This window comes from Echeneis naucrates, chromosome 19 (genome assembly GCF_900963305.1).
Source record: "Echeneis naucrates chromosome 19, fEcheNa1.1, whole genome shotgun sequence".
In the NCBI taxonomy this organism is placed as follows: domain Eukaryota; kingdom Metazoa; phylum Chordata; class Actinopteri; order Carangiformes; family Echeneidae; genus Echeneis; species Echeneis naucrates.
Genome location: NC_042529.1, coordinates 12573207 through 12601004, shown reverse-complemented (window position 1 = coordinate 12601004; position 27798 = coordinate 12573207). Strand labels below are relative to the sequence as shown.

Below are 27798 nucleotides of genomic sequence, written 5' to 3'. Positions count from 1 at the left end.
GTCAACTGCTGGATATTTTGTAAGCACGCAGGAAAAAATGGAAACTGTAAACAAACCTGTTTCTGTTTCCACAGAAACAAAGAAGAGGCCGTACACACGCAAATCAAAGTATTTCTTTTATTTGCAGTACATGTTTTTTTTTTTTTTTTTTTTTTTTTCTTAAGAGGTGGCATCATCAGATCCCAGTGCGTGTATTCTAATAGTGCACTTCTTTGTTGGTTGCGGTTTTTGGGACGCGTAGATCCAGGAATTCTTAAAACTACTTGCATGGCTGGATTCACTAGCAAACATTACAAACCAGCACCATACATATAATGATTTATAATGATCTTTTTTTGTTGTTTATTAACATTATTGTCCTCACCACTGGCCAAATCAAAATCTGTCAGCCAGGGTGTGATTTTAACTTCCTGTCTCCAAATCACACCCTGGCTGACAGACTTGTTTGGTGGGTAAGACCGATTACGTAACATGACTATAAACAAGTCACAGAAATAAAAACTGATCTTATTCATAAAAAAGGAAAACATGGATTGACAGTACCAAACATTTTCTTTACCTTCAGGAGACAGCTAACAAAGGCTAGGCCCATCACATACTACTAGCACAGTTTGCTGAAGGTATTGCACATTTAGTTTAAAAACAAACAAAAAAAAAAAAAAAAAACAAAAGAACAAAAAATACACATAACAATTCTCTTACTTCTAGGTGAAGTATACATAATGTACAAAACTAGAAGTCTGTTGAAACCGACAAATAGTACACTTTCAAATAAATAAATAATGGAATCTGTTATTCACACGTCTTCAATAGCTAATTCTGCAGGCGACTAAATATATGCAAGAACTGGCAGAAATTCAGCGTGAGGTAGTTCATCAAAGCCGACTTAAATCAGAATGACATTGTTTGGAGAGATGTAGTTAAAAAAAAAAACAAAAAAAAAAAAAACGCAACAACCACTGAAGAAAAAGAAAAGAACAAAGAGCTCAAATTAAAGCCCCGAATGTTGGGCTAGAAAATTAAGAGCACTTTTGACAACAATGGGTTTTTTTTGTCCTTCTGATTCTTTTAAGCGAATTAAATTGAGTAATATTACAAATGGACATGTTACTTTTTATCTCCCTGCTATTGCTGCCCTCTTTCTGTTGTGACACTGTTTAAGTCCTTGTTTACACTCTGTCAAAATACTACAGCACATCGGCCACAGGACAGTTTTTCACTGTTCTCATCCACAATGAGCGGCAGCAGAATGAATTACTTGACTCTGCTGCGAGATGCTATATAATTGGGGGGGTTGTTTCCATTTTGGAGTCTGAACAGAGAACAGGAGCTGTTCATGAGTTCAAATTCAGTCGTGATGAAACTGTAAATTTATACATCACAAAATGAAAATGGGTTGCACCACATCTGTGAAACTTTATGGAGTTAATTATTTACACCCAAGTGCCAAGTTATGTTTTGTGGCTAACTTGTTAAATATGAACTGTTATATAGCCAAATTGGCTGCCAAAGCTAACATTAGCTTGCCATTGTGTTATCTTTTGAGTAGACAATGTTTGTTATGACCCGTTCATTATCAAAAATAAAGCATCTGTAATATTGTCAATACTTCGGCCAGCATTAATAAAGCTGAAAAAATTAAAGAATTTGTTAAATAAATTCCACAATATATCACAGCATACCTTCAATTCCACAACATTGTCAATTGTGTTCGATTTAAGAGACTAAATAAAACTAATTGGGTTAAAGAGATTGCGACGCTACAATTTTAGGTTGAGATTTTGACAATGCTACAGATCTTCATGGCAGCCAGTTCTATTGCTCAAGCTTTTACTTGCAAAGTTTTAGTGGTGCAACTGGGCTTTCTGATTTAGTCGTTGTGAGCTGCTGCTAAGAGCTTGGGACGGACAGACACACACAAACGGTGGCAGCATCTGAGAAATGATACTAACGGATGAATGGTTTTGTGTTTGTTTGGTCACAGATAGGAGACGGCAGCAGGGAGAGCACCGAGCCATGGTGTTTCTAGCTCAGCTGTTTGGAGCCCGCTAGATTAATGTCCCTGTCAAAGACCAAGACATGTTCCCGACAGATGATCTGTCTGTATGACACATTTGGACAATCCTGACACAGTGCTGTTTACATCAACAACAACACCTGCTCACGATCCCTGAAAAGGAAACATCCAGGCTCCTTCAATTAGTTCCAGCAGGCACAACAGCTGCTCCAGATGTTAACGAACTCTCTCAGATAGATGGAAGCTAAGACGGCTGCTTGAAGTATAATCATCTGCCGCTCAGAAACGCGTCTGTGCCTCAATCTGCCTTTTAACGTTTGACATTATTCAAAACCGCTCACACAATACTGACAACAAAGAAGAGTTCACCTCATTAGTTTGCTCCAGTAGTTGGACTTACTTCCTCGAACTGAAACCTTTCAAATTCACCCCCTCCTTACAATCATCACATTGAATTCGTACTCAAAAAATGCCAAAAAACATATGAACCTATATTTCGGTTGTCACTGCAAAGGAATACTTCTCTTTACTTTGATGAAAGACCTTGATAAAACTGCCTCTTCTTCTGAAATGACTCAAACGTGCCTAAACATCTTGCTGCACACGACATCACCATCTTACCCTGCAAAATGCCACCCAAGGGTTTAAAATCAAAACAAGTAGAAAAATATACAATAGATTTGTGAGAACTCCCACCCCCCCCTCACACCTTATTGGTTTGATGACAACACTACCGCTGTTATCCAGACACCATTAAAACCTACACACAATGAATACACTTCCTCCCACTTACTCGGGAATGAATGGCAAACAGGCACTTTTCCTTTCAAAATAAAACTTAAAAAAAGGGTACTATTATTGCATACAGTGAGAACAATTTGTTTCATATTACTCGGCTTGTTTGTGCTGCTGTTTAACATGCTAAGTGTTCTTTTATTCACATTGTAGGCAAGTCTGGTACGCAAAGTGTTTGGCCAAATGGAGAGAGGAAAAACTAAAATCATTTTAAAATTTCCAAATTCGATACAGTACGTTAATCATAACAGGAGCCGATAGTAAGCAGCAACATCCTCACAAAGTTCCATCGGGTTTCATTGTCCCTCCAAGACTATCAACACGTTCACATGCGTTCTCAATATCACAATTCCCTACTTGACTGAAGCACATTCTACTTACACCATCACCAATTTTACAACCTCTCACAACTCAACATCTTGACAAACCTCCCTAAGCACAACACCACCAAAAAAAAAATAAAAAATAAACGAAAACATTCTGAAGTCCTAAACTGTCAACGATACCTCAAGGCCAAAGCCAAAGAAAAGCTCTGCATTCATTCCGCAACACCAGCACTCCACTTCCATAATGTCACACTGCCTGTTGCAGACAAGAGAAGAGGTGCTTTAAAGCACTTAAAAGTATAGAAGACAGTCATCAAAAGTTATCTTGCGGGGCGCCACTGTGCCAATATCGAACCCACAGCTTTGTTGTAATAAATCGTATGGTAAAAACATCGACATCCTCAGTATTTTTGAAAATTTCACGGAAGAGGAAATGAAGGAAAGCTTTCAGTAATTTTAAATTTACTATGTAGGCTGTAATAGTGACTCGGAGGGGAAAAAATAAAAAAACCTAAAAAAAAAAAAAAAAAAAATCTAAATTACCTCAGCTGAAAAAATAAAAGGGATGCTTCATAAGCTTGTCAAATGATATCCATATTGTGAGAGATAAACCGGGTAAGGGGAGTACTAAGACCAAACATTTGTCCATTAAATTATTCCTCAATGGCTCACGGCAAACTCATATTGAAGATATAACTAAATTACCATAAAATCTGTACAAATGATATTTATATGGCAAGTTGTAAAAGCGAGTGAAAACAAATGACTTCAACAGAAAAATAGATTACATTAAACATTTTACAGATATTTCTTTAAATTCTCACTGTCGGTTAATACAAACCGGAACATAGTGAAATCATAAAAATTCTCTTATCATCTTAGGTTTCTGAAAAATTAAGAAATGCCACAATAAATTACAGCTAGGACTCAAATAAAAAGAAAATCCTAATTTAAAAAAAAAAAAGAAAAACAATAAGATCTGTCCTTTCAGAAATATTTTCTAACAGCTAGCTGGCTAATCGCTACACTACTGAAGACAAGCACAGAGGAGGTGAGAGGAGGCAGGTGCAGGGGGCGGAGCCAAGGGACAGTGTCAGGCTGTTGGTCTCAAAGGAGACCAGTAAGTGTGGTGCAGCCCAGGACCAGGACCAGGACCAAGAAGTGGAGAAGATGATAGTCACCTGCAGAAACCCGGGGGGCCTGTGGCCGAAGCAGCGGCCGTAGTTACAGTGGTGGCGGCTGTCTCCAGGCTGCTGTGGATGTCGGTCAGGGTGGGGTCAGTGGACATGGAGGGGGCCGCGGGGGGGTGGTGCTGGTGGTGCTGGTCGGGGCTGCTGCTCATTGTTGCACCTGTGCTATGAGAGACAGGACAAAGCCTGTGGTCAGCCATCGAATGTCACCGTGCAGTCTGTTCCGGATCTTGTTTGGCAAATTAATTATCCAACTAAAAATTGCTGCTGTTTTCTAAAAACTGAAAGTTGGCCTGTATTTTACAGAACATACATATGAACTCTTATTAACGCATTTATCATTCACTTCATCAGCTCAAACGCTGACAGTTACACTTGAAGTTGAAGTATCATCTCCAGTCCAACGCAGAAACACTGTTGTTAGTACTTAACAATATCAAACATGCTCGTTCAAAAATTGCAAGTCCTTTGTAGGATAGGAAACAAAGAGCAAAGACAGATTTATTGTGAGATAGAGTGAGAAGGACTGACTGTGGCTTGACAGGCTGATTAGAATATTTGTGAAAGTGCTGATCCCCTGTGATCGTCACAGACAACAGCATTATCCATTAACAGTGTGTTTTACAGTGCTATGTGAGTTTGTGTGCACGTGTGTTTAGTAGCACTATCTTAGCTGGTTTCCCATCACTGGAAGGTACGAGCTCACTCAAACACAAGACACTTCACCAACCTATGGACGCTGGTTGTCCCCTGATGACGCCATTCTTTGTCCTTTCTTCCCAGTCCAATACTTCTTTATATATTAACTCTGCAGCGGACAAAGTGGAATGATTTGGTTGAGTGAGTAGGGGAGAAAAAGCATGGATGAGCAAGAGCTGTGAAATCTTTGAAATTCATCATTGTTATATTAGCCTCAAGGCAAAAGTAGAGATAATATGTGTGCAGTTGGGAAATGGCAATTCATCACACCGCAGGTATGAAACTCCTGCTGTAATTATCACGCTGTCAGCACTGAAAAGAGCATGTGCTCATGGGAATCTCCTCCTCCTCCTGGCCCATCGTGCACCTCCCCACCCCACAATTTTGGTCTAAATCTATAGCTGACCTTTACTTTTCACGTTTTTTACGTTTCACTTCTCTTCCAGTTGAGGAAGATGGGCAAGGTTGGATTACTTTTTGAGCATTTCTTCTTCACCACACTTCACCACAGCCAGACATATCATTGACATCAAAATTGTGCTGAGCCATCTGTACATCAGCAAGGATGCACAAGTATACAAGCATTGTGTAAATAAAAGTGCGTGCCTGGAAGTGAAACCAGGAGAAAAGAGGCAAAATACAGGACGTTGGTACATTAATGAATTCAGACAGATTATGCATTGGTAACATTCCTCTCAGTTTGAGAGGGAAGAATAAATCCCACAGGCTGCAGAGCTCGAAGCCAGACCAACCTTATGCAACACAGTGCAGAAATAAGCAGAGATAAGCACTTATGACAGTTTATCGGAGAGGAGAGGATGTTTCCTACCTTTCCACTCATCCACTGTGTGCTCTCTCTCATCCAGCTGCTTGTCTGTGATCACCGGTGGTGGCTGCAAAGAGACACGGACACATGTTTTCTATATCTCAGTCCTCTTGCCAGATGTTCATTCTAAACACCGAGTCCACAAACATCACAGTGAAGAAAACAGCTCAAACAGACCAACAGAACAACCAAATTGTTTCAGGACAATCTATATTTTCCATTTCCTGGAAGTGAACTCAATACATTTACCTGCCTGCAAACTTTTTTCATTTTCAATTAACCTGCCTATCATTCCTTCGAATGATTGTTTATTTGGAATATCATTCATCACAAGATTGAAAGCTTATCATCTGCCCAAGGCAACCAATGCAACCAAGGCCAAAGGATTGATGTGTATGAAAGAAAAAAAAAAAAGCTTGTATTTTCTCAACTAGTAGTTTGTACCAAACCACCATTGACTGCTACCTGGATAGAACACGAGTCCTGTTCAAGTCAGGAATGTTCACATTTCCTATCATCGGCTCCCCTTTTAACCACTGACTACACGTTAGTTTCATGGTGCAGAAGACAAGGTCAGTTTATCAGTTTGTCTAAATACCACATCTCAACTTTTCAGTCCTAACTAACATTACAGCGGCTGAAGTAGAGAGGGGAAACTCAACTGCAGCTCCCAGCTCAAACTGAAAACCTTCAGACTCAGCGAATGAGGCACGAGATAGAAAACCACTGCTTTAAATCTTCCTAACATTCAATTCACCGTTTAATGCTGATTTCTTTCTGCTTTGCTGTGCACAAACCTTTCCAAAGAAATACCACAAACTCCTAAATTCTAATTTATAGCACTGACAGAGTTTGGATAAACCATCTCCAAGCCAGCATTGAGACAGACTTATCCATCCTCCCCAGAGTCAAACTAAGAATTGATTTATTTGTGCAGTGTCGGAGCAAACTCTAAAAATCTGCACTTTTCAAGGCTGAACTGTCCGTTCTGATGAATCTTTTCATGCCACAGAGGGGAGGGAAAGAAAGAAAGCAACAATTCACTTCATCCCCAATCTGCCTGATCACAGGCAAAATCAATTTGCACTGGCTGAGTCACTGTGTTTCCAAGGAGAGCAAAAGGCATTGTCACCAAACATTAAGTATCACCAGTGGAAACGCAAACTTTCGGAAGCGTTTGGACATTCCAGCTCTAACAGACATTTTTTACTGACAACAGTTTTAGAAAGGAGAGGTTTGTTAGTTTGAGATGTGGTTTTTCATCTCAATAGAATGATTCAGAGGGTACACATCACTGCTTTAGCTTCTGCTTGTACTGTTGTAATGTGATGAACATAACTGGTAAAAGGTGATGTCCCACCAGTTTTCATGCTATCCAGCAATTTACAACCTTTGAATCAAACTCTGTTAACAATGAACTGACTGCATTTGTTGCAAAGAATTAATGAAACTGATCTAACTGGGGCTGCATCGTTATTTTTAATATTGATTTATCTGTATATTTTCTTGACTCGTTGATTACTTGTGCAAATGCTCATCATAAATCCAGTCATGTCTTCAAAGATATTTTGTTTACTGTCATAATAATAAAAAAAAAAAAAAAAAAAGAAGAAACCAGAGTGAAAATGTGAAAAGCTAGAAACAGAGCTCTTCTTTCACACATGACTGAAAACAATCAAAAAAGATCCTATTTCATTTTCTGTCAGTCAATAAATTTGCTGACCTGACCAGCTGTGATAATGCAGTCGGTCAGTTTTTGTTAAAGTGTGATGTACTAGCGGTTAAAAATCTGAGAACTTACCGCCTCCACTTCAGTTGGGTCGTACCACACATTGATATATGGGTGCTGGAGCGCCTCATCCACTGAGATCCGCTTTGATGCGTCGATCACCAGCATCTTGGATAGAAGGTCTCGAGCTTGGCTCGCTGAAAAGAAATTGTGGCAGAAGATACTTTAAAGGTCTGTTCCCAGAGAGAATGCCAAGTTTTGTTTAAGTGATATATTTCCTGTTGAAGGCGGATGTTTGGCGGGGAACAATGGAGTGACGGACCATTCAGGGATAAAAATGAACGGAGTATCTTTGAGGGAAGAAACGGTTTAATTTGACAGTATGAGTTAAGAGTAAGACGTTTTATTGGTTGTGCACCAGCCAAGGAATGTTATGTCTACTTTCAGTGTATACCATTAAATTGCTTTGTGTGAATCCTTTAACTCTAGTTAACATCTTGCATGCTTGTGTGCTCTCTCATCTGAAAAAGCTGATCAAAAAAGATTAAGCTCTCATATTCTAGTTTGTCAAGAACATTCACCGTGACTATCGATACATCCCCTTTACAAATATTAATCTAGACAGAAAAGGATGCGCCCCTCCCCTTTTTTTTTTTTTAAATCACAACACTGCAACAGCTCGGCAGGCATTAGCTGAGAATGTTCCTATCATCTCCTCTCCATTTGCACATGAAGACACGTTTGAGGTAAATTCCTCTTCAGGGTAACCAACTTGCTCCTGAACTGTCACCTTCTGTAATAAGCGTGTAATATAAGGCAGCCACTAAAAATGCATCTGTCATGTGGGCTTTGCTGTGAGCAGATGTTTGCAACATAAGCTGATGCTATATGGAGAAACACTTCATATTCCGGCTTACAGCCATTTAAAGGAGTCACCCATGACAAAATAAAATTAGTTTTAAAATTGCCCTGATTGCCTCATCATTCCTGTCATTTTCTGGTATATGATAAAATAGAATTTTTTTTCCAGGCGAGACAATGACTGTATCTGTAATTGAGCAACTATACACAGATGGTTTTACCTCCCAACGGGTAAAACATTTACAACATCAGAACCAATTTGCTTGTGCATCAATAAGCCTTTGCAAGACAATTTGCATAACATCTAAAAAAGACTTTGCACCACTCTACCTTTCAGTTTGTTGTGTTCAGAGTCTGCAGGAAACAGAACGTCGGGGAAGAGCTTCTCGAAGCTGTAGCCAGCGTACCGTGGCCTGTTCTCCACGTAAGTCCTCACTGACTGGTTGAGTTTCATCAGGAACTCCTGTGATGGCGTCCCCAGCTGTTCGATCACTTTATTCCACTGATCGATATCTTATGGTCAGAGTATTAAGAAAAGGCCTTGGCTCGGTTTGGACAAAAAAAAGCGACAATTCCAGAGGTGGGCCGGAGTCATTTCGAGGAATATGCAGAACTGATGAATAAATAAAGAGGGCTCTCTCGAGGGGCTGTATTTCCGCTGCACTGTATAGACTTGTTCCAAAAGCACTTGTGTAACTGCACAGTAGGAAGTAACTTCTATTGTGCAGTGAAGGATTATGATTATAAACTAAGAACTTATTGGATAAACACAAACAGCTGTGAAAGGCTGTGTGTAGAATGATGCATTTGTAATCAGCTGTTTTACATATGAGGAAGTTCATAATAGATTCAAATCATTCAAACTTGAAAAATCAGCCAACAGGAACTGTGGGATACAGACACCATGAAAGTGTGCTGCAAAAATAATTTCAAATATCTGTACAGTAAGATAGGTGAGGCTCGTGCTGCTCACTTTGAAAGCTCCTGATGCTGAAAATATGTATGCAAGTTATTTTCCCCTCGAAGACAACGGCATTCACATAAATACAGAAGTTACAAGTACAGATCTATCAGTAAGACACACACAAAAAAAAAAAAAAAAAAAAAAAAAAAAAAAATCGTGTTCACATGTTTGTCATTCCATTCCACAGCAAATGAACACAAAGGAGGAAAATAACTGGTAAGACCTTTATAGGTAGGATTATCTTCCCGTGCTGGAACCAGAAGAGAAAAATTGTCACGAACAGGCAGCATCTAGAAACAACAACTCTGGGGATGGGCAACTTCTTAAATCACCCTTGAAAATATTTGGCTTACTGCTCCTCGAAGCTAAACCACAGTTACCACATCAGTTGAAAATTACATCTGTGAGACAGATGTAATTCACTCCAAATAATTTAGGAAAAAAAAAAAAAAGAGAGAGAGAGAGAAAGCTCCATACCAGCTGACATGAAGACCGTGTCTCACTGAATAATGATGAGAAACAAAATGGTAGCTATGTCAGATAGTAAGTTGTCACCATTTCTAGTCATTTGAATGATGTCACAATTAAACCACTTACTTTATATTAAGCTGAAGTAATTCAAGCAAGCCTGTCCTCGGCTAGACTTGGTCAAGGTATTTTTCTCTATTTTTTTTTTTCTTACAAATAAATAAACAAATAAAATAAAAATCTAACTCTTTACCTTTCTTACTTTTTTGAGTGCCCTCCGTGATTGTAAGCTCCCTTAATAGACACCTAACATAGCAAACTAAGTGCTATTTCCAATATAAAAGACATAATTATTCATTATTAATTAATTATTGGTGGTCTGCACCAATGTTAGTTAACCAAAGGTAAACATTACCTCATTAAAACAACAAGTATCAACTTCAAATCAGTAATAGAGCACAAAAATGTTTCCAAGCTACACACTGTGCAAGATTTCAGTGCTTAGCCTACAGGTACACTGCATGGACACTATTAGCAAAAACAAATTAACCTTTAATTCACTGTGTTCTATGCTAATTATCTTATTAATAAAAAAAATAAACTGACTCAATACCCCCAACATAATTAGAAAGAGGAACGATAAAGAATTACTCACAGGAGGGTCATTCATGCACAAAAAAGGAAAAAATAAGGTTAAGAATGAGGAAACAGTATTTTCATGGCAGACATTTTGAAATATATTTGAAGGTAGACCACAGGTTTAACTAACACCAAAGATGGCTGCACCCGAAGCAGGTTTATCACTTTCACGCCATCAGTGTTGGGCTTGGTTTTCTCACTGCTGTGGCTAAACTGCATCGCTTAAATAGAACAAAGACATCACTGGTGTCATCAGTTACACTTGTGCTTCTGCTGCTAAAGGGAATCAAAAGTTCAGCCATGAAAAAGTTGTATTTTCTTCCAATAGGTTACGGAGAGGATTACATCACATCATTAAACACCTACAGTTGCTTGGAGGCTTTTCTCTCCAGGGACCAGTAACAGCAATGCTAAAGACAACACTGCTAGTAATAGTCATAATATTTCATTTTAGTTGCAAATGACTTCTGGCCTCCCATTGTGTGCAAAGATATGAACAAGATGTCAAACAGACGATGAGACAAGATTTTTGGGGTTTGGATGGAAGTTTAACTCAAGGATACGATCAGTGCCTGGAAACAACACACTACCCCGGACCATTTCGGCCATGATGCAGCCAACAGACCAGACATCAACTGAAAAATGAAATGACAACCACCAAATTAGCATGCAGGGCTGAAAAACAAACCAAAACAAAGACAAATCAATACAAGAAAGGGATTTTGGAAAGGGGGGGGGGGGGGGTAACATGTACATGCCAGGTGATGTGTGTGATCCATGACAAAAATGGATTTGCATGCAGTTGAGTGCACCCTCAAACCTGGGACAGCATCCCACAAGTCTGAGGAGAATTGTCATTTATGAAATTATCATCAAATTATCATTCTTTTTGGCTAGCAACCACATATTTTATCTTTCTGTAGGAACGGCTATATTACTATCCAGGGAAAAATGTTCAATATTGCTATTATTTCAGGATTTGGACATGTGAGATGAACTGAAATGCATTTTAACACCTTTTGTGTGCTCATTCCTGTAAGTGTTAAACTGGAGTGTTCTCATAAGTCAGGCCAATAATTATTCGTGCGATTCTTTATTATTACAAACATTTGTGTGGCATTTCGAACATCACGGAATGTTTTAAATAAATGTATTCAATATCATATTGTATATAAAAAAAACTAGCAACTCATTGTTTTGTGAGATGGGGCAATGTTATCGACAAGTTCAGTTCCCTGCCATGGAAGACAAACTATTAAATTCCATTTTGGGTTTTTCATGTGACACTCAGGGAGCATGAAGCAACAGTGCTGCTGGTAAGGTGATTGAAGAGGGGGGGGGCCATGTGAGTATGTATATCTGATAGAACAGGAAGTGGGTGAATTCAGGTAGAGGTGTCAGGCAAATCCAAGAAATAGAATTTCTATAGTTGCTGTAAAGATATGATCCATTTGATGAAAAATGATGGGTTTGAAGAGACTTTTTTGCGCAGTTTGTTTCACAAGAAATGCCAAACACTGCTGCAAGCAGCTCAAGGATACAATCCCTTCCTGGAAAAAGGATTTTGTGGCGAACCATTTCTGCCATAATGCAGCCCACAGCCCAAATATCCACTAAATATGCGCAGCATAAAAGGAGGGAGAAGAGAATAAGCAAAAAAAATGCAACAAGTCAGCAGGAAATATTAGTGTCAATGGTTTTGGTCAAAAGGACTTAAGATGAGAGAGCATTAGTAAAGTTCGGTTATAACGGTGCCTCCTTCCCTTCGTTTCACCTTTTGATGTCTGCACTAAGAGGGAATTTTTTTAAAATTGAAGTAAAGGTGGCTGTAATTCAGCACCTTGAACTCCAATCCTTTAATTATCTTATGGAATCCTAGTAACATCTCTACCAAAAGAATAGTTCAGGAAATACATTGTTAGCATCTTTGCCAAGAAATAGATGGGTGGATTAATACCACATAAAATAACAAACGAAAGCCAGGAAACTGTTTTAGCTTACTTCGCTATATAGAGTGAAAACAGGAGGAAACAGCAGGCCTAGTTCTGACTGGAGGCTCTGTTACCTTTGGACTGAGGAAAAGTAGCAGTTCCCCTACCTTTAAGCTATGCTAACTATATCCTGGCTCTGGCTTCTATTAGACGGACATTAGGTGGGTATCAATCACATCAATCATAAGCATATTCTCCCCAATGCTGAACTATGCCTTTAAAACCAACTTACATAAACTGTGATACATTCCAAGCAGGAGTGTTAAGTGAAACATGCAAAGTGCCTGTACCCATACTCGCCTTTTTTTTTCCCCAGCCAGGCTGTATCGAGCTCAGGACAGGCAACCTCTTTATAAAACATGAAACGCATGCTAAAGCATTGCTGGGCACTGGAGTCCCTTGACAAGAAGTTTCCCACAAAGCACTGGTGCCCGACATGCCAGCCCTGCCCCACTACCCCCCGATGCAACTTTTACAGGAACAGGGAGAGTGTATGCGTGTGAGAGAGAGTGTGTGTATTTTGGAGTTGCTGTTTAAACATCTCATAAAGGGGAGGGGCCATGCAGCAGGCCAGGCAGCAGCTCCTCACTGGCCAGTCGCTGTCAAGAAGCCACTTCCTTCACTCACCGTTGGCCTGGTAGCCCATTCCCAGGATGACTTCAGGGGCTCGATAGTAGCGGGTCACCACATAGGGCGTCATGAGGAGGCCAGTGGCAGCTGTCCTGGCCAGACCAAAGTCCAGGATCTTCAGAGTACAGTCAGACTTCACCACAATGTTACTAGGCTTCAGGTCCTGGACACACAACACAATACTGAGTTACTAACCTGACTCAGACTGAGATGATGATGAATTTCTTTTTTGTACCAACTGTATAAATTTCTTTTTAATAACCAACCCTTTGGTGTGCGGGCTTTGTTGGCTGCAACCTTTTATTTGGTCTCCTTTAGTTGAATGTTTTCATGCTAGTGCTGCATTAAGTGCTGGGCTGCTTCATGTCAACCACCTTACTCCTACTGGAAGAAACACAAGCCTCTATCCAAAAACAATTGTATTTTGGAGCTTTAACTTACTGGCGCTGGTAGTCTCCTTTCAGAAGTCTCAACTTTTTGAAGCTGATGCAGACAAACTCACCTGATATCATTAGCTCCTCTCAAGCACAAAGCAGTCCAAGTCATCAAGTCAAGATTTATTGCCTGTGGCTATAATCTGTATATAGTGTTCTGCCAGTTGATTCATTACAACAATTAATTTGCCAGGCATGACAGGCTTGACTAGTTACTGTTCAGTGCGATTTAAACAGCAAAACTACACTGGAGGATCTTATAATGACGATCACAGCTGCTGCCCTCAAACTAATATGTTAAGATGGCTGTTCACAAGAAAATAATACAATACTAATCTTAGGGAAACTATAGGCTATTAAAGATAGCTTCTATTGATTATTATGATTTTCCTCACCATCTTGATCATTGCTTCTTGCGAATGAGACTATCAAAATTAAGTGCTGTTAATTGTGCATGACTGCCTGGATAGGAGAGGGAAGTTCGAGAGCGAGTGCTTTGCAGTGGTGAGCGTCTTAAAGAGGGATGGAGAGCTTTCATTACAGAAACAATAGCCACAAAGACAAGAGAGCTCAGTCTTTAGAAAACATGACTCATATTACATCTGTTCACCTTATGAAAGATTTGCGTGCCAAGCCATGCCAAAGCGAGCAAGGCTGGTTAGCTCTGCCTGTGGCTCAATTAGTTCTGCCTGGCAGAGCAAGAGGGGCTTCACTAATCTACTGCTGCCTCCTTCACTGAGGATGATTGACAGTGTGCTGTCAGAGTTTGTGTGTATATGAACAAGAGGGATTCTTTGTGTAATGTTGCTGCTGCTTCAGCGTGCGAGTGTGCCATACTGTCTGTTGTTTCAAGTTGAATATGAGCACCTGACTGTGTATGTGTTGGTTTAGTCATTTTTAACTGAGCTATTTGTGTGTTTCGCTGTTGCTACAAGCATTGTTAATACAAGAATAGCTGGAGTTGTTGGTAAGACTGCCTAGTAAACAGTATTGGTGCTAATGCTGACTACCTATTTGAGGACAGGAATTTGAATGTTTTTAGATTTTTGATAGTTTAACTAAAGCAGACATATGATTTTGTAATCTTGGTGTGTGCAGCTATTATTTCATCAATAATCATAGTTAAATGATGATTAAATCGTCTAGTCAATGCATACAACTAACAGGGTGGGATTTTTTTTTTTTTTTGTCTTGAAGGAGATACTTTCTTACTTCTTTGGACAAGGGGAAGTTTAGACACAACCAATTATACTCTTTTGTAACTCTTCTCTTATCATGAAAATATATCAGCTAATTTTACAAACGTTGAAATGTTCAAGTCAAAAATCCCCTGGGCTGTTAAGTTAAAAAATGTTTTACGACACATGTAGGTTTCATCTTGCGTATGTGTTGCTTTATAAGTGCAGCTGGTCTATTCTAACCTTAGTCTGAATATACACAGTATATTAGTGAGCCTCACCCTGTGTATGATGCCTGCGGCATGTAGGTGTTTAATTCCACACAGCATCTGGTAGAGCAGGTAGGAAAGCCTTTCGTGGTCCAGCTCCATCTGAATCACCTGACAGAGGTTGGCATCCATCAGCTCCATTACAAGATACCTGCAGGGCAACCACATAGGGTAAAGTGAACAAGCAGGTCGGTAAAAATTAAAACAGGTGTTTTGGGCCAATGTTTCCACTAACAAAATGAATTCTGATATATCAGAATTTAGGGAACCCTGGCCATTAATGAATCAATACAAAAGCATTAATAAAAAAAAAAAAATAGCAGATTTGTACTGCCAGCTCTGCGTAGATGTGATGAAGCTGTTGTCATAGTTGTGTAACATAACTCAGGTCAAACCCACACAAAGAACGATTGTGGTTATTGTGAAAAAAAACATTTATATGGATCAATTTGCTTACATTAATCAGGAATTTGCCACACAGTCTTCATTTCATCTTTTCATACTGACAACATACAAAAGGGATACAAAATTGTCGTGGCCTATTATTGCAAGTTATCATATGATCTGTGAATTCTTCCTTTAAATATCTCTGGGCTGCATGTTTGTTGGATTTCTGTCAAAATGATTGGTTCACTGGCCGATGTCGTAAAGGTTTCCAATAGCTGCACAGCGCAGCTTCCTCTGTAGACTACTGTTTTAGAGCAGTGAGGAAGGGATTTCCAGGAAAACTGGGGTTTCTTCTGGATGTGAAAACATAAAAATTAACAACACATTTTTGGGTATAAAATTGATGGATAGACTTGCATGCTTGCCACTTCTTGATCCAGTATTTTAGAGGGAATTAATACTAGTATGAGACTCAGAGCGACCCTGTATGTAAGTTGGTTTATGACCATATATACCATATTACGACCAAGTATTTTAAGTAACTAAGTAACCATATCATAAGGAACGTGGCATAGTTGCATGACTCATTTGATAGTGTGATGTTAGTGAAACACATTTAAACATATCATACAATCAAAGTAATCTGAAAAATGAGATTACTCATCATTTTCCAGATGGGCCCGATTTTACAGTATATGCTATGTAACTTTGTTTGCTGCATCAATAATATCGAAGAAGTATGTTTTGGAACATTATCCAAGCAGAAATTAAAGTTAAAGTACATTTTGGACTGTTACCTCACCCACGCAGCACTTGCTTTCCATGGCATTTAGAAAGTGACAGTAAGGTTTCTCATTTTCTGATGTTATGCTATCTGGCAGCTGTTATATCATCAGTCCCTTCAATCCTCCTACATAGAGTTAAGACACTGAGACAAGATTTTTCTCGAACAAAAGCAACACCTTGGTGTCACGGAGTTTGGTTCACTGTGGAAAAAAAATTATATTCCAATTATTTTAAAAATGCAGATGGTCTGAAAATGGTAATGCATGATGTCTTTTTTCAAGTTTGATATAAATAAACAATGTCACATTTGTATATGCTGAAAGTCATTCACTCTGTAATACAAGTACTCATCCAAGTACACAACCACACAGAGAAATGGAGTGCTCTCCTTCATCCTCTAACTGTGTTTGCCCTGCAGCCCTCTGGCTATGATTTGTCCAGTTTCCTTTTTAGCTCCAATCAAGCACACACAGTACTGCAGACACACACACAGGGCCTCTAGAAGATGGCATTAATCAAGCTTATTCCCTTCATACTTTGTGAAACCATCACTTCCCCTGCATTTGGGTCTTGTATTCACTCTGTGATTCTTCTGCCAGTGTACACTGGATCCCTGTAGAAACACATCCAGGACGCTGCTATAAATACCGCAATGTTACTCTTATTAGCAGGCAGGGTCCACACAAATGTAGAATTTATGAATGTGAGAATATAGAAGAAAATAGGATTTAGTTAATTGGAGAGACTGGGCCATCTGCCCTCTATCACAACCAAAGAGAAAGTCATTAAGATTTTCATCAGTGATTATATATATTTGAATATGAACATTCTAACTCAAAATTAACTTGATCTTTAAAGAAAAAAAAAAAGAAAAAGAAAAAAGGTATATATATATATATATATATATATATATACACACTATATATACACACACACTTTGTAAGCAGTCGAGCATGATAAGACACTTTCCAGCAATCCAGCTAAGCGGCACACCCCCCTTGAAGCCAGAAAAGATCATCGCCAGCGCACCATATCCTGTATTGATTTCACAAACGCTTGGTGAGCAGATGTTTGGCTCAGTTATACTCACACATCTTGGAATTCTTCCAGTGTCTTCTGTGGTGTGAATACATTTAATAGGCCGATTATCTGAAATAAACAAAAAAAAAAAAAATAAATAAACTGTTACAGCTCTGCCTGACTAGAGGCGAGGCAAACAGGTTGTAATGAACTGCAACACCATCACCTCTGCATTCCCAAACCAGCGGGGACTGCAGCAGCCTGAGCATCAATAATGAATAACAACAGCATTCGCTAATTCAAAAGGAAAAAACAAGACACGGTCGAGAAGCATTCTGTTAATCCTCAGGAAACCTGTTCTCAAGATTCACTGTCAATCAAACCGGTTGGGCAGTTTTTCAGATCATGAATGTCTCCGTAGCAGATGGAAATGTGCGTAAAAAAGACAGCTTAGTTGTTAAACTCTGTGCCTGTTGGACTGAAAATATATAGCATCTAATAGCAGAGCTGGTTTACAGCTACAGTAGAGGGCAGAAAAGATGAGCTCTTACATTCTTGTGGTTGACACACTTCATGAGGACCAGTTCTCTGTAGGCCCGCTTAGCGTGAGTTTGATTCTGAAAGGGCCGGCTCAGCTTCTTGATGGCAACGTTCCTCTCCAAATTGTGGTCATACGCTGAACTATGGGGAGAAGGAAAGCAGGAACTCAGTCAACAGTTATTTGTCTAAAAAATAAATAAATATAATAATAATAATAATAATCATTTGTCCATCTTGATTTGCCAAAATAAATTCTATAGGGTCATTAATAAGCTGAAAATTATAAAGGAGAAAACTGAAATCCAGCTGAAATAACCTTTTTTGAGACTTTGTCTAACTTTTTCTGTTTGTTTGTTAAAGAGCAGGGAGTGAACACTCCCATCTGAGAATAGCACCAGGAAAAGGGAATGTTGGGGTATTTTAAAAACCCAAATAATGTAGGAGAACACTTAAGAGCTGAGAGGAAATGCAGCAATGTCTTTCAGTTCATGCTGTAGGTACAGAGTAATTTTAAAATACTCATTATAGATGCTTTACAAGGATTGTGTGACAAATTCTGAGGCTTTACTTTTTGCCAGATTGCATTGTATTGAGGAGCATTGCTATTGCTTTTGACTGCTCTATTCACCTATATGGTGGGAGTCTGTCCGTCTCCTTAAGTGTGTGATAATCAGGTCTGGGCAAATCAGTTACCAACTGTTTTGTATACTCTTCATCCTCAGTTCCCTAGAAAGAAGGTGATAGTCCAGTCTGTTGCCTTTATCTCTAACCTGAGTCGCCATATATGATATATACACAGTCATAAAGTCATTCAAACCACTCAGTCCAGCCAAAAACTAAATCTATATAGACTGTAGATAATGTAGAAGTGGCCATAGACTGGGACTGTCATGTGAAACGAACGCTGAAGAGCCATAAACCTGCATTCCATTTAATGAACCATTAAAAATCATGATTGGATAGAAGTGTGTGAAAAAGGCCCTCACCTTCTGAGATTTATTTATTAATAAAGGTATCAGTAAAGTTTTTCCTGATGCGTTTATGATCTCAGTATCCAGTTTCAAGCCTTCTTCAATACACAGTGCTCATTTTTTTTCCGATTTGGTGGAAAATCGACCATAAAGAAGGAGACTTTAGGGATTGTGGCCACTTTGTAAATGATAGACTGTACCACACCATCAGGATATATAAAAAAAAAACAAAAAAACAGAGCAGGTCAGATTCAGCCCCCACCCCTCCTCAGGTCCACCTTCTCCTCCAAATGTGGTTTTTTCTAGTTTCAAGAAACCAAAACGGTGACAACCAAATTACAGCCTCAAGGCTTCTAAAAAGCAGCTGGGGATAATGCTCAAAATCAAAGGGAATACTGTGTAGGCAGCTGTTTCAGTTAGAAAAGACAGCTGAGCGATTGTCATGATAAAATGGTGATAAATTTGGTGATTAAATCTTAACTGGACATAACTCTACAGAAAACGTGTTGAGGATTCTTTCCCAAGGGGAAAGTAAGAGAAACAGTAGACAATGAGATTGAGGCCAGCAATTTCTCAAATAAACTGAAGTCTTGACTGATCCTACCCGGTATGGGGACCAGAAAAAATTAAAGACAGCACATAGCTTGAGAGATCAAAGTGCTTGGCTTACGTTTTAAGATCTGGATTGGTATTACTTTGAATCTCTTTGCGCATTAATTCAGTATCTCTTGGTCCACTCAATCCACCACTGGAATTACAGTAAGACTGTTGATAAGGCAGGATATCATCATCATATACAGGAACCAATCCTGATCCTGGGATCCAGATTCAAATGTATTAACACTCACCCATCTCCTAATCCCTCAACATTTACAGAGCTTCACTGGGAACACAACACCACACTGCACTTTCAGCAAATACTACATTATGCATTGGTTTCTGTGCAGTATGCAACTGCTCATCAAATGCCTAAAGTAATCGACTTTCAAAAGCTGGCAAAGCCAGAGCACCGTGTAAACAGTTACTGCCAAATGGTGTGCAAAGTTTATTTCTGAAGTTTGACTTTTGAGATAAGGAGGATAAAGTTAACTGTCCATAAGAATTTCAATATCAAATGTGAAAAAGGCAGTAAGCTGATTCAAGATTAAAAAAAAAACAAAAAAAATATCCTGTAGACCTTAGACCTTGAGCAATTTGTCTACTAGTATTTTTAAGGAGATTCTTTTCCTTTCTTGCAACTCACCAGACAATTCCCTGTGCTCCGGATCCAATAGGTCTGAGGTTCTGGTAGCGCTTTAAAACCATAAAAGTTGAATCGCCCACATCTATACTGTAGTACTCCTTTTCACGCTTGTTCCGGTTCATGGTGAAGCCTTGGGACGAGCACTGTGACTGGGCATCCAAGTGGAGCTTTTCTCTCAAGACCTGCAGAACAAAAAGAAAGAGAACCTTCATTTTCAACCTCCGCTTTATTACTTTCCATCCTGTGAACAATATATGTTTTAGCACATAGCTCTCCTCTGCATAACATTCAGTCAATTTGAAAAGACCCACCAGAGCTATACTTTCTGTTTAGTGCCAGATATCTTGCTACTATTTTATGAGTAAATGTAAAATATCGTTTTGCGCCAACTCTATTTAACTCTATCTAAATTTCCAACAAAGATAACACTTGCATATTGCAATATCCGCCAACATATTCACAGTATTTGTTTTTGCATTTTGTGAAACCCAACTGTACGAATAATTTTAAATGACTCAAACATTGCCTATTAACTAGGAATTTGACCAAATAATATTAACTATAGCAAATTAATATTTAACATGGCGAGGGAACTGGCCCCATCTGTGTGCTACCAGAACTACAGCAAGTGCCTGGGACCACAGCCAGTGAAACTCCATCATACTGTCCCACACTGCAGGCTGTCTGGCGGGGGTATATTACTTCATCTCTGACATTAGTTCATTAAAATTAAACACTCCTGTATTATCTGGGGGAACTCAGGTGTCCATTGCCATATTGTATTTGTAAAAAAAAAAAATGAAGGAAGTGGAGAAGGTGGCAGTGAGGAGACTGAGGGCTGGATCTGACCTGCTCTGTGCTCTATCCCGACTGTAAGGCAGATCACTGTGCGTGGTGCAGTCTGCCAATCAGACTGCAATACACTTTACGGTGTATTTATGGTGTTTACTTTACGGTGTATTTTTCTCCAAATGGGAGCATAACTTTAAAAACCGAACATTATGTTGTCCTGAAGATTTGAAACTAGAGACTGAGACCATAAACTTTTACTGAACTAATAAATCAAGAGAGAAGAAGAGTCCCTTCTTTTTTTAAGCCAGTGGAGTGGCTCCTGAATGGTTATTACACTGAATGCAAGTGTAAGACACTTGAGCACTGACTTCACTTGGCAGACTGGAATCTAGGTACAGTTTTTATAAACAGCCTATGGAGGTACTTAGCGTTATGTTGACAAAAATGAACACAATACTTAACAATATTTAATACAGAAATAAAAAAGTAGACACTGGCAAATTGGCGTAATGGTACAGATTAAATCTCATTTTATAGCCCCCATCGGATGCAGCTCTCGCTCACCACCAAGAGAATGAATCAGCCTCGCTTCCAACAGTGAGCTTAATCAATTATAATGACTCAGAAGCATTTGAAACACATGATACAGCCCAGAGGAGGAGTGAATACAGTGGATCAGACCCAAAGGTCAGAGTGCCGGAGCTGTGATCCAGGCTCAAAGAGACAGAGAGTAAGGAGGAAGCTGGGCTAAATGCTGTAAAGACGACAAAATCATTAGTGGAATTTGGAACATTGTGGTGAGGAGGTCGGCGTTGTGATGATAGCTGTGCTTTCCCTGGACCATGACCTGACCTCCGAATGTCTCCGACTACTGCCAGCCCACCCCCAGCCTTTCAGTATAAGTTAGCCTTTCCTTCTCTCCTCTCTTATGCACTCTGTTCTAATCTTAGTTGAGTTGCCCTTCTATTTTTCCTTCTTTTCTATCCACCACACAGTCACAACCACCTGAGTCAGGTCAGATTCATTTGAGAGACCAGGTCCTGCTGGGTCCAGTCCAGAGAGAGCATGTTTCAAAACACTTCAAATCCGCTGTTTAGGGACATAAACACAAAAAAGTCCCAAATGAAGCTCAAAATTGCTGCAAGATTAAGACACCAGAAAGTGATCTTTACATCGGACTCAGATTATGCAGGCGCCACCTCACTCTGCTTTCTGTTTCATCCTTTGTATTTTCTTCCTCCTCATGCGTTTCTCCTCTCCTTACTCCTGCCTTCTTCTCAGACTCTGATCATAACATTTTTCTCTCTCTCTCCTGCTGGAGATCCTTGTCAACAGCGCAGCTGAGCTAGGCGGTGCAGAGGTGCAGAGATGAATGAAAAGGATCACAAAAGTGCCTCAGCGCAGTTATTTTGTCTGACAGAAAGCGATGCGTCCTTGCAGAGACTCACACTCCCTCAACACAAACACATTTATAATGGGTCTATAAAATCTATCGCTTTGTCATTGCTGCACTATACAACTTAGTTAGCCTGTTTCCTCTTACCTGAGCCTGCACCCATTTTTTTATTCCTCAACGCTCATCAGTCACCTCCTGAGACTCTTCACCCGACCTCCCACCTCAGCTTACCCCCCACCAGTCACTTCTGCCACACCTAACCATGTTACACCTGAGGCCTGACCCGTCTCAGACGGAAAGGAAACATGAAGTGAAATTGGGAACAGACTTGGTTACACACAAAACCGCTTTGTGCCAGCTGGGCGGGATTTTGAATTTCACACGCACACACACACAGCAAATGCAAATACGAACTAGCAGCTCTTTGCAACACATAAAATACCACACACACTAACACTAACACACTAACTATCATCATAAATAATACAGTCAAGGAGTCACGTATTTGCAATCTCATGATTTGAATCAAGTCCAATTCTTGTCATTCTGGATGCTGTATTTTGCCTCTTCCCCCTGTGCAATCATTGTCACAGCAATGACTCATGCCCTTCACCTGCTGGGCTGCAAATGAAACTGGTCTTGATGAGGGTCATTGTCTATCAGCTTAGAAAGGTGTGCAATTTATTTAGGTTAACTGCTGCGTCATGGAGCCATCGATCTTCTGTCTATATGAGAATAATGACATGACGTTGAGCATGACTGGTGTGTGTGTGTGTGTTTGTCGGTGTGTAGGACTGATGTGAAATGCTCAGTGTTCAGCTCTGTGCTATTAACACTGAGTCTCCAGCAGTGGAGGGCAGGCTCTCTGCTCTGACATTAGTACGGAGGAAAGAGACATTTTTATTCACATTGCTTTGCAAATGCAGGGTTTTTGATATGAAGCACAAGCTCATTTTCTCACCTCGCTGCAGTTGGTTGTACATTTGCAAGAAGCTGCAGGGTGTGTTAGTCAGCTGTTCTTTGTGTGTTGCTGCTGGGAATTTGGCCAGGCTCTAGGTGATGAGGTTCAAAGAGCCTCACCCTCACCGTTGTTTCTGAAGATCAACTGCTGAATAATTCTGGACAGTATTTGCTGTACACACTCCAACTTCCTCATCTGTCTATGTGCAAACCAACTTCATTAACCAATGTTATTGCAAAGACACATTTTTTGATATTTGGAGAGCAAGTCAAAAATCACAGGAAAGAGTCAGAACTCTTCTGATCCTTTCGCTCACCTATAACTGAGACTTATAAAAGGACATTTGACACAGGTTGTCATTGTTGACTCCAGAGAGAAATATTTAAAAGACTAAATTTAAAGTAACCCCACCACCACCTGCTGCAGTTTGATTATTTATGTCAGAGATTAAACCTTTCTCCTCATGTCGCCCACACTCCCCCTCCAGCATGATTAAATGTAGCACAGCCCAAGACTCCTCCTCCTGGCGTAAACTGATGCCCCTTTCCCACGAAAGTTAGTAGCTATTTTTTTTTTTTTTTAATAAAAGCCAATTGACCCCTTTACAGTGCCAGTCGAGTTTGTGTTTGGACTAAGGACATGCATAATTACAAGGAGCAGTGTCCTCCCATGCGGTCACAGAGACACACAAAGACACAGTGGTAAAAGAGCGAGCCGATAAACAAATCTGTTGCCTTTCATTCCTGGTTTTTTGTTCTTGTAAAACTGTCTGAGCCTCAGGGAGACACTTAAAGCAGCTATTGCTCATTTTAAAACAGGTGCAAGTGTGTGTTCCAATATGTTACAACGGGAAAATTAGTGGGTATACTCTTTTGTTGTTATTTTTTTTTTTTTACATGGACAAAACACATATAAAAGCCACCTTACCCCCCTTTTCGTCTGCCAGCGGAGTTTGCTTTCTGTTTGGATTGAAGACACATAACCATGATGAACTATGCCATCACATGCACTGACAGAGCACACACGCCAACAGACTTAGGGAGAGGAAGTGAGTAGCTAGCTTCTATGCAAAAAGAAAAAATGGATCTGTCACATCTCATTTCTTGGTTTGTGCTCTTGAAAAGTGTTGGAGCCTCACTGAGATGCTTTTGATGAGTGATTGTATGTTTTCTTACAAAATATTTTTCAGCTTTAGCTCACCTTCACAGTATGCAGCTGCTGTGTTTCTGGTTTGACAACACCAAACTAGAGAAGTGGCAGGTGTGTGTCTGTGCCCCGAGAGACGCTACAGCATGAAAATGGACAAAAATGAGTGTGTTCACCCAGGTGTTGTGTTTATCTCCATACTGATTGTAGTCAATAAAGAACACATCTGCAGAATCATGTGACCCAGGCCTGAAAACAGACTGTAGCAATTTCCATCACCAACAAAAGCTTGATGTTACTAAGGTCTTAGCTGGCTTGGATTAATGTGTGCGGTTATTCGAATAAGAAGGAAAGGTATACTAGCAGGCACCAAGAAAGGGATTTTCATTCATAGGTTAAATGCAGCAGTTTTATAAAGTGATTACTTCACTATATCAAAGTTTCTTTTGCAAGATTATGATCCAATAAATTTGTAAGCCCTTCATAGAAACTAACTAAAAATTACATGTCTCAATTTCCAGAGATGTGAATTTTTTCACTCAATTGGAGACCATATTGGAGGAGACAAAAGTTTAGCGGTGCAGGTCCATCTATAGCCTGCTGAATATGTCTAAACTGATGTTAGGCTTCAGCGTATTGTGTGACATTGCTCCCAGAAGTCATACATATCAGGATGTCTGAGACCGGAGGATCTGTAGTTGCATGTGAAGACGGGGCTAAGAAATACAACAGTGCATCAGGCTGTCAACCCAATTCAGCTGTTAGGATGCAGAGATGATGCTTGGCCCTCCATCGCACTATGTACAGTCAGCACTGCACACTGGCAATCCATCAGACTGGCTGCAGATCTAACATCTAACATGTATGTACATACTGAGGCATCACATTTGCAGCTGCATCACAAATTCATGCCCATCCACTGAGGAAATGGCTGTTTGTAACTAATGCCGCTGACAACCAGACAGAAAAAGACAGATAACCACGTCAAAAAAAAGTGTCAAATGCAGCTTTTTCAGACCTTGGCAGTCTTGTCCAGATTTACACCACCCTCTCCCCCACAGCTGTCCATCACACCGCCTCTGCTGGGAGCTGATCTGTCTTGCGCTGGCTGTTACAGGTCTTCCCCTCTTTCACTCAGCCACTCTGCCATGCAGATTCTTGCAAATACCAAACAAATTTGTTTTATCTCTGCAGCCATGAGCGAGTCCACCAGCTATTTAAGACAGTTGGATTTTATCAGTGAACCGCTTGCATTCAGCCAAAGTAACTGCTGCTGATAAGAAACCATAAGAGCTCATTCTATGCCAAACAATGGTGCCAGTAAAGACCATAAACCACATTTTGGTCTCTTAAATCAGGGGTGTTTCTGCTCAAACTATCAATAATCTTAGCTAACATGCCAATCATAAAATAGGACAACTAATTTTAAAATATTTTTAGCTTCCTGACATTTAGATATGCAATCACTCTATTGTTGTAAGGAGCATGAACTTGGATATTTAAGGCATAGCAGAAGGAGAAAGCTGAACAACCACAACCTTGAATGGCAAAGGCTGAAAAACAAATATCAACGTGACAGAGCATGGGACAGATTTGCACAAGTATAGAAACATAACAACTGAACCATCACATCTTCCAAGAGAGAACTTGAATATGATACAAAGGTGTGAAAAGAGAGCGACTATTTTTTCCCCTCAAAGAAATTTCCTCAACCCTAACCCTTGATTTGTTTAACTGTGGCATGTTGTTTTGTTTGTCTTCTGCATAACATGGCTAAACATGGCTAATCATGGCCCCCTGGTCAAAGTGGGTCAACCAGCCCATTCTGAATAGCCTGTTTTCATATCCAATACTTACTAAGAGAAATAATGGATACCAGTGGGAACCTGCTAATGGCGTTTGGAAACAAACGCAACATCGTCCATCGTCCATCCCATTTATCATGAAGGGGCAGAGAAATCATAGTGTTTCGATCACTGAGCAAAACAAAAACTATCTAATAGAGCCAGCATGCCACAGAACCTCTCAGATATGAACGTGGCTTCAAACTTTGTGTGTCAGTCTTGACCCATAATCCCATTTCTGCAGGTCGCCATTCACGTTTGGTGCAGGAATCAGGTTTCTTGGTGCTCTTGGCTGACCAGGTTGTTCAGCAATGCTTGTTGACAATGTGCAGTGCAGTCTGAGAGCTGCATCACTCCAAATGTCTTAAATAAGATAGATATATACATACATACATACATACATACATACACACAAGCTTCAGCTTCTCCTCTGAGTGGTCATTCAACCTGATAATGCTAACAACTTGACTAACTTGTTAACATCACTGACACTTCGATGGATTACAAAACTTCAAATCTGAGCTATTGGCTTGATCATCGACACTGTAACCTGCCCGTTTGTTTAGAGCAAAGATAAACCAGACCTCACCTGTGCCAAGAACATTCCCACTCATCTTTGCGTTTAGCATCCATGTAAATTATAATCAGATGCACAAACAGAAACTGCAACCTTGTGTGCAGCCCAATATCGATCTGTGTTGTTGTGTTGCTATTGAATGAAGAGAGATGCTGCTGGAGGATAAACCCCAGCGTGGTGCAGAATCGGAGTGAATTCGCCTTCGGAGCCAACATGAATATGTATGATCCTTTGTCACAGCAGTAAATATCCGCAAACGGCTGCTAAGCTAAAATACAACATGCCGTATCCAGGTGGTCTGTTTACATGTAGAGTTTCGATATTTGACTGACGACAAACTGGGGAGAAGGGGGAGGGGGGGGGGTCAGGGTGTGTTAGTTGTGTCTTTCACTAGTTGTGTGGCTTGGCAGCAGTTTTACAGTGTAAAGCAGAGCTAACGTGTAGCTGTGATAGTACAGGTTACAGTAGTGAGCTCCGGTGCAGCCCCTCGGTTAGGCCGGACCTCTCCTGCCTGTGCGGAGCTCACCGTGTCGGTTACGGTAACACCTATTCACTCCAACGTGTGTGTGTGTGTGAGAGAGAGAGAGAGAGAAAGAGTGTGTGTGTGACACAAATATGGCTCTTCCCATCTAACCCAAACGGTGACAAAACCTGGTCAAACATTAGAAACCCATATGGAGCTCACCCTCTCCGGTTAATTCCGACAGTGTCCACCGCCGATCGCCCGACTCGCTCGCCTGCTGGAGAAACAACCCGGCCGCTTTCTCTTTGGTTGTTCGGAGACAACAACAAAAAACACACACACACACCACTCCAATCCCTCCTTCTTTTCCTGCCGGATATAGTTCCGCTTCCCCTCACGCTAGCAGGTCGGGACCGCCGCAAAATACATGTGTAGCTCCGACGTAACCTAATCTTTGTGCTTCCGTGACACAGGCACTTTCTGCCATTTCATACCGACGTCGTCGGAAGCTTGCGATGTTTCCTCGGCTGCACAATGAGCACCAGGGGCGCGTTCAAGAGCGCCTGCGCGTTCCCGGCAGCGGCTCCGGGAAAGCGGAAGCGGCGGTTTCGCAACGTTTTTGAAATGTCACTTCATGTAAGGTGAAAATACATGTT

The 27798-nt window shown here is 40.3% G+C and overlaps 1 protein-coding gene across 2 annotated transcripts; it reads right to left on the bottom strand.

The window, feature by feature from the left end:
- Window positions 1-133: 133 nt before the first annotated feature.
- Window positions 134-27662, bottom strand: mapk8b (mitogen-activated protein kinase 8b). Of its 2 annotated transcripts, none has more exons than XM_029528221.1 (12): window positions 27365-27662; window positions 19964-20145; window positions 17761-17890; window positions 17280-17338; window positions 15029-15167; window positions 13133-13298; window positions 11078-11149; window positions 8774-8956; window positions 7655-7779; window positions 5857-5920; window positions 5059-5136; window positions 134-4488 (listed from the first exon to the last, which is right to left on the bottom strand). In XM_029528221.1, exons 2-12 carry the CDS (start codon window positions 20083-20085, stop codon window positions 4316-4318), a joined length of 1311 nt encoding a protein of 436 aa, XP_029384081.1. In that variant the 5' UTR covers window positions 20086-20145; window positions 27365-27662; the 3' UTR covers window positions 134-4315. The 2 variants fall into 2 exon arrangements, with proteins under 2 accessions (XP_029384081.1, XP_029384082.1); XM_029528222.1 differs by having other exon boundaries at window positions 4349-4493.
- Between the last annotated feature and the right edge of the window lie 136 nt (window positions 27663-27798).

What these genes read in the sequence shown, in the direction of transcription:
- mapk8b (XM_029528221.1), bottom strand. Translation starts at nt 20,085, where the DNA reads ATGAACCGGAACAAGCGTGAAAAGGAGTACTACAGTATAGATGTGGGC. An exon ending in AGTGTGTCAACCACAAGAAT is followed by an intron (nt 17,339 to 17,760) that starts GTAAGAGCTCAT and finishes TGTTTATTTCAG; the next exon opens with ATAATCGGCCTATTAAATGT. An exon ending in CACAGTGGATGAGTGGAAAG is followed by an intron (nt 5,137 to 5,856) that starts GTAGGAAACATC and finishes TGTCCGCTGCAG; the next exon opens with AGTTAATATATAAAGAAGTA.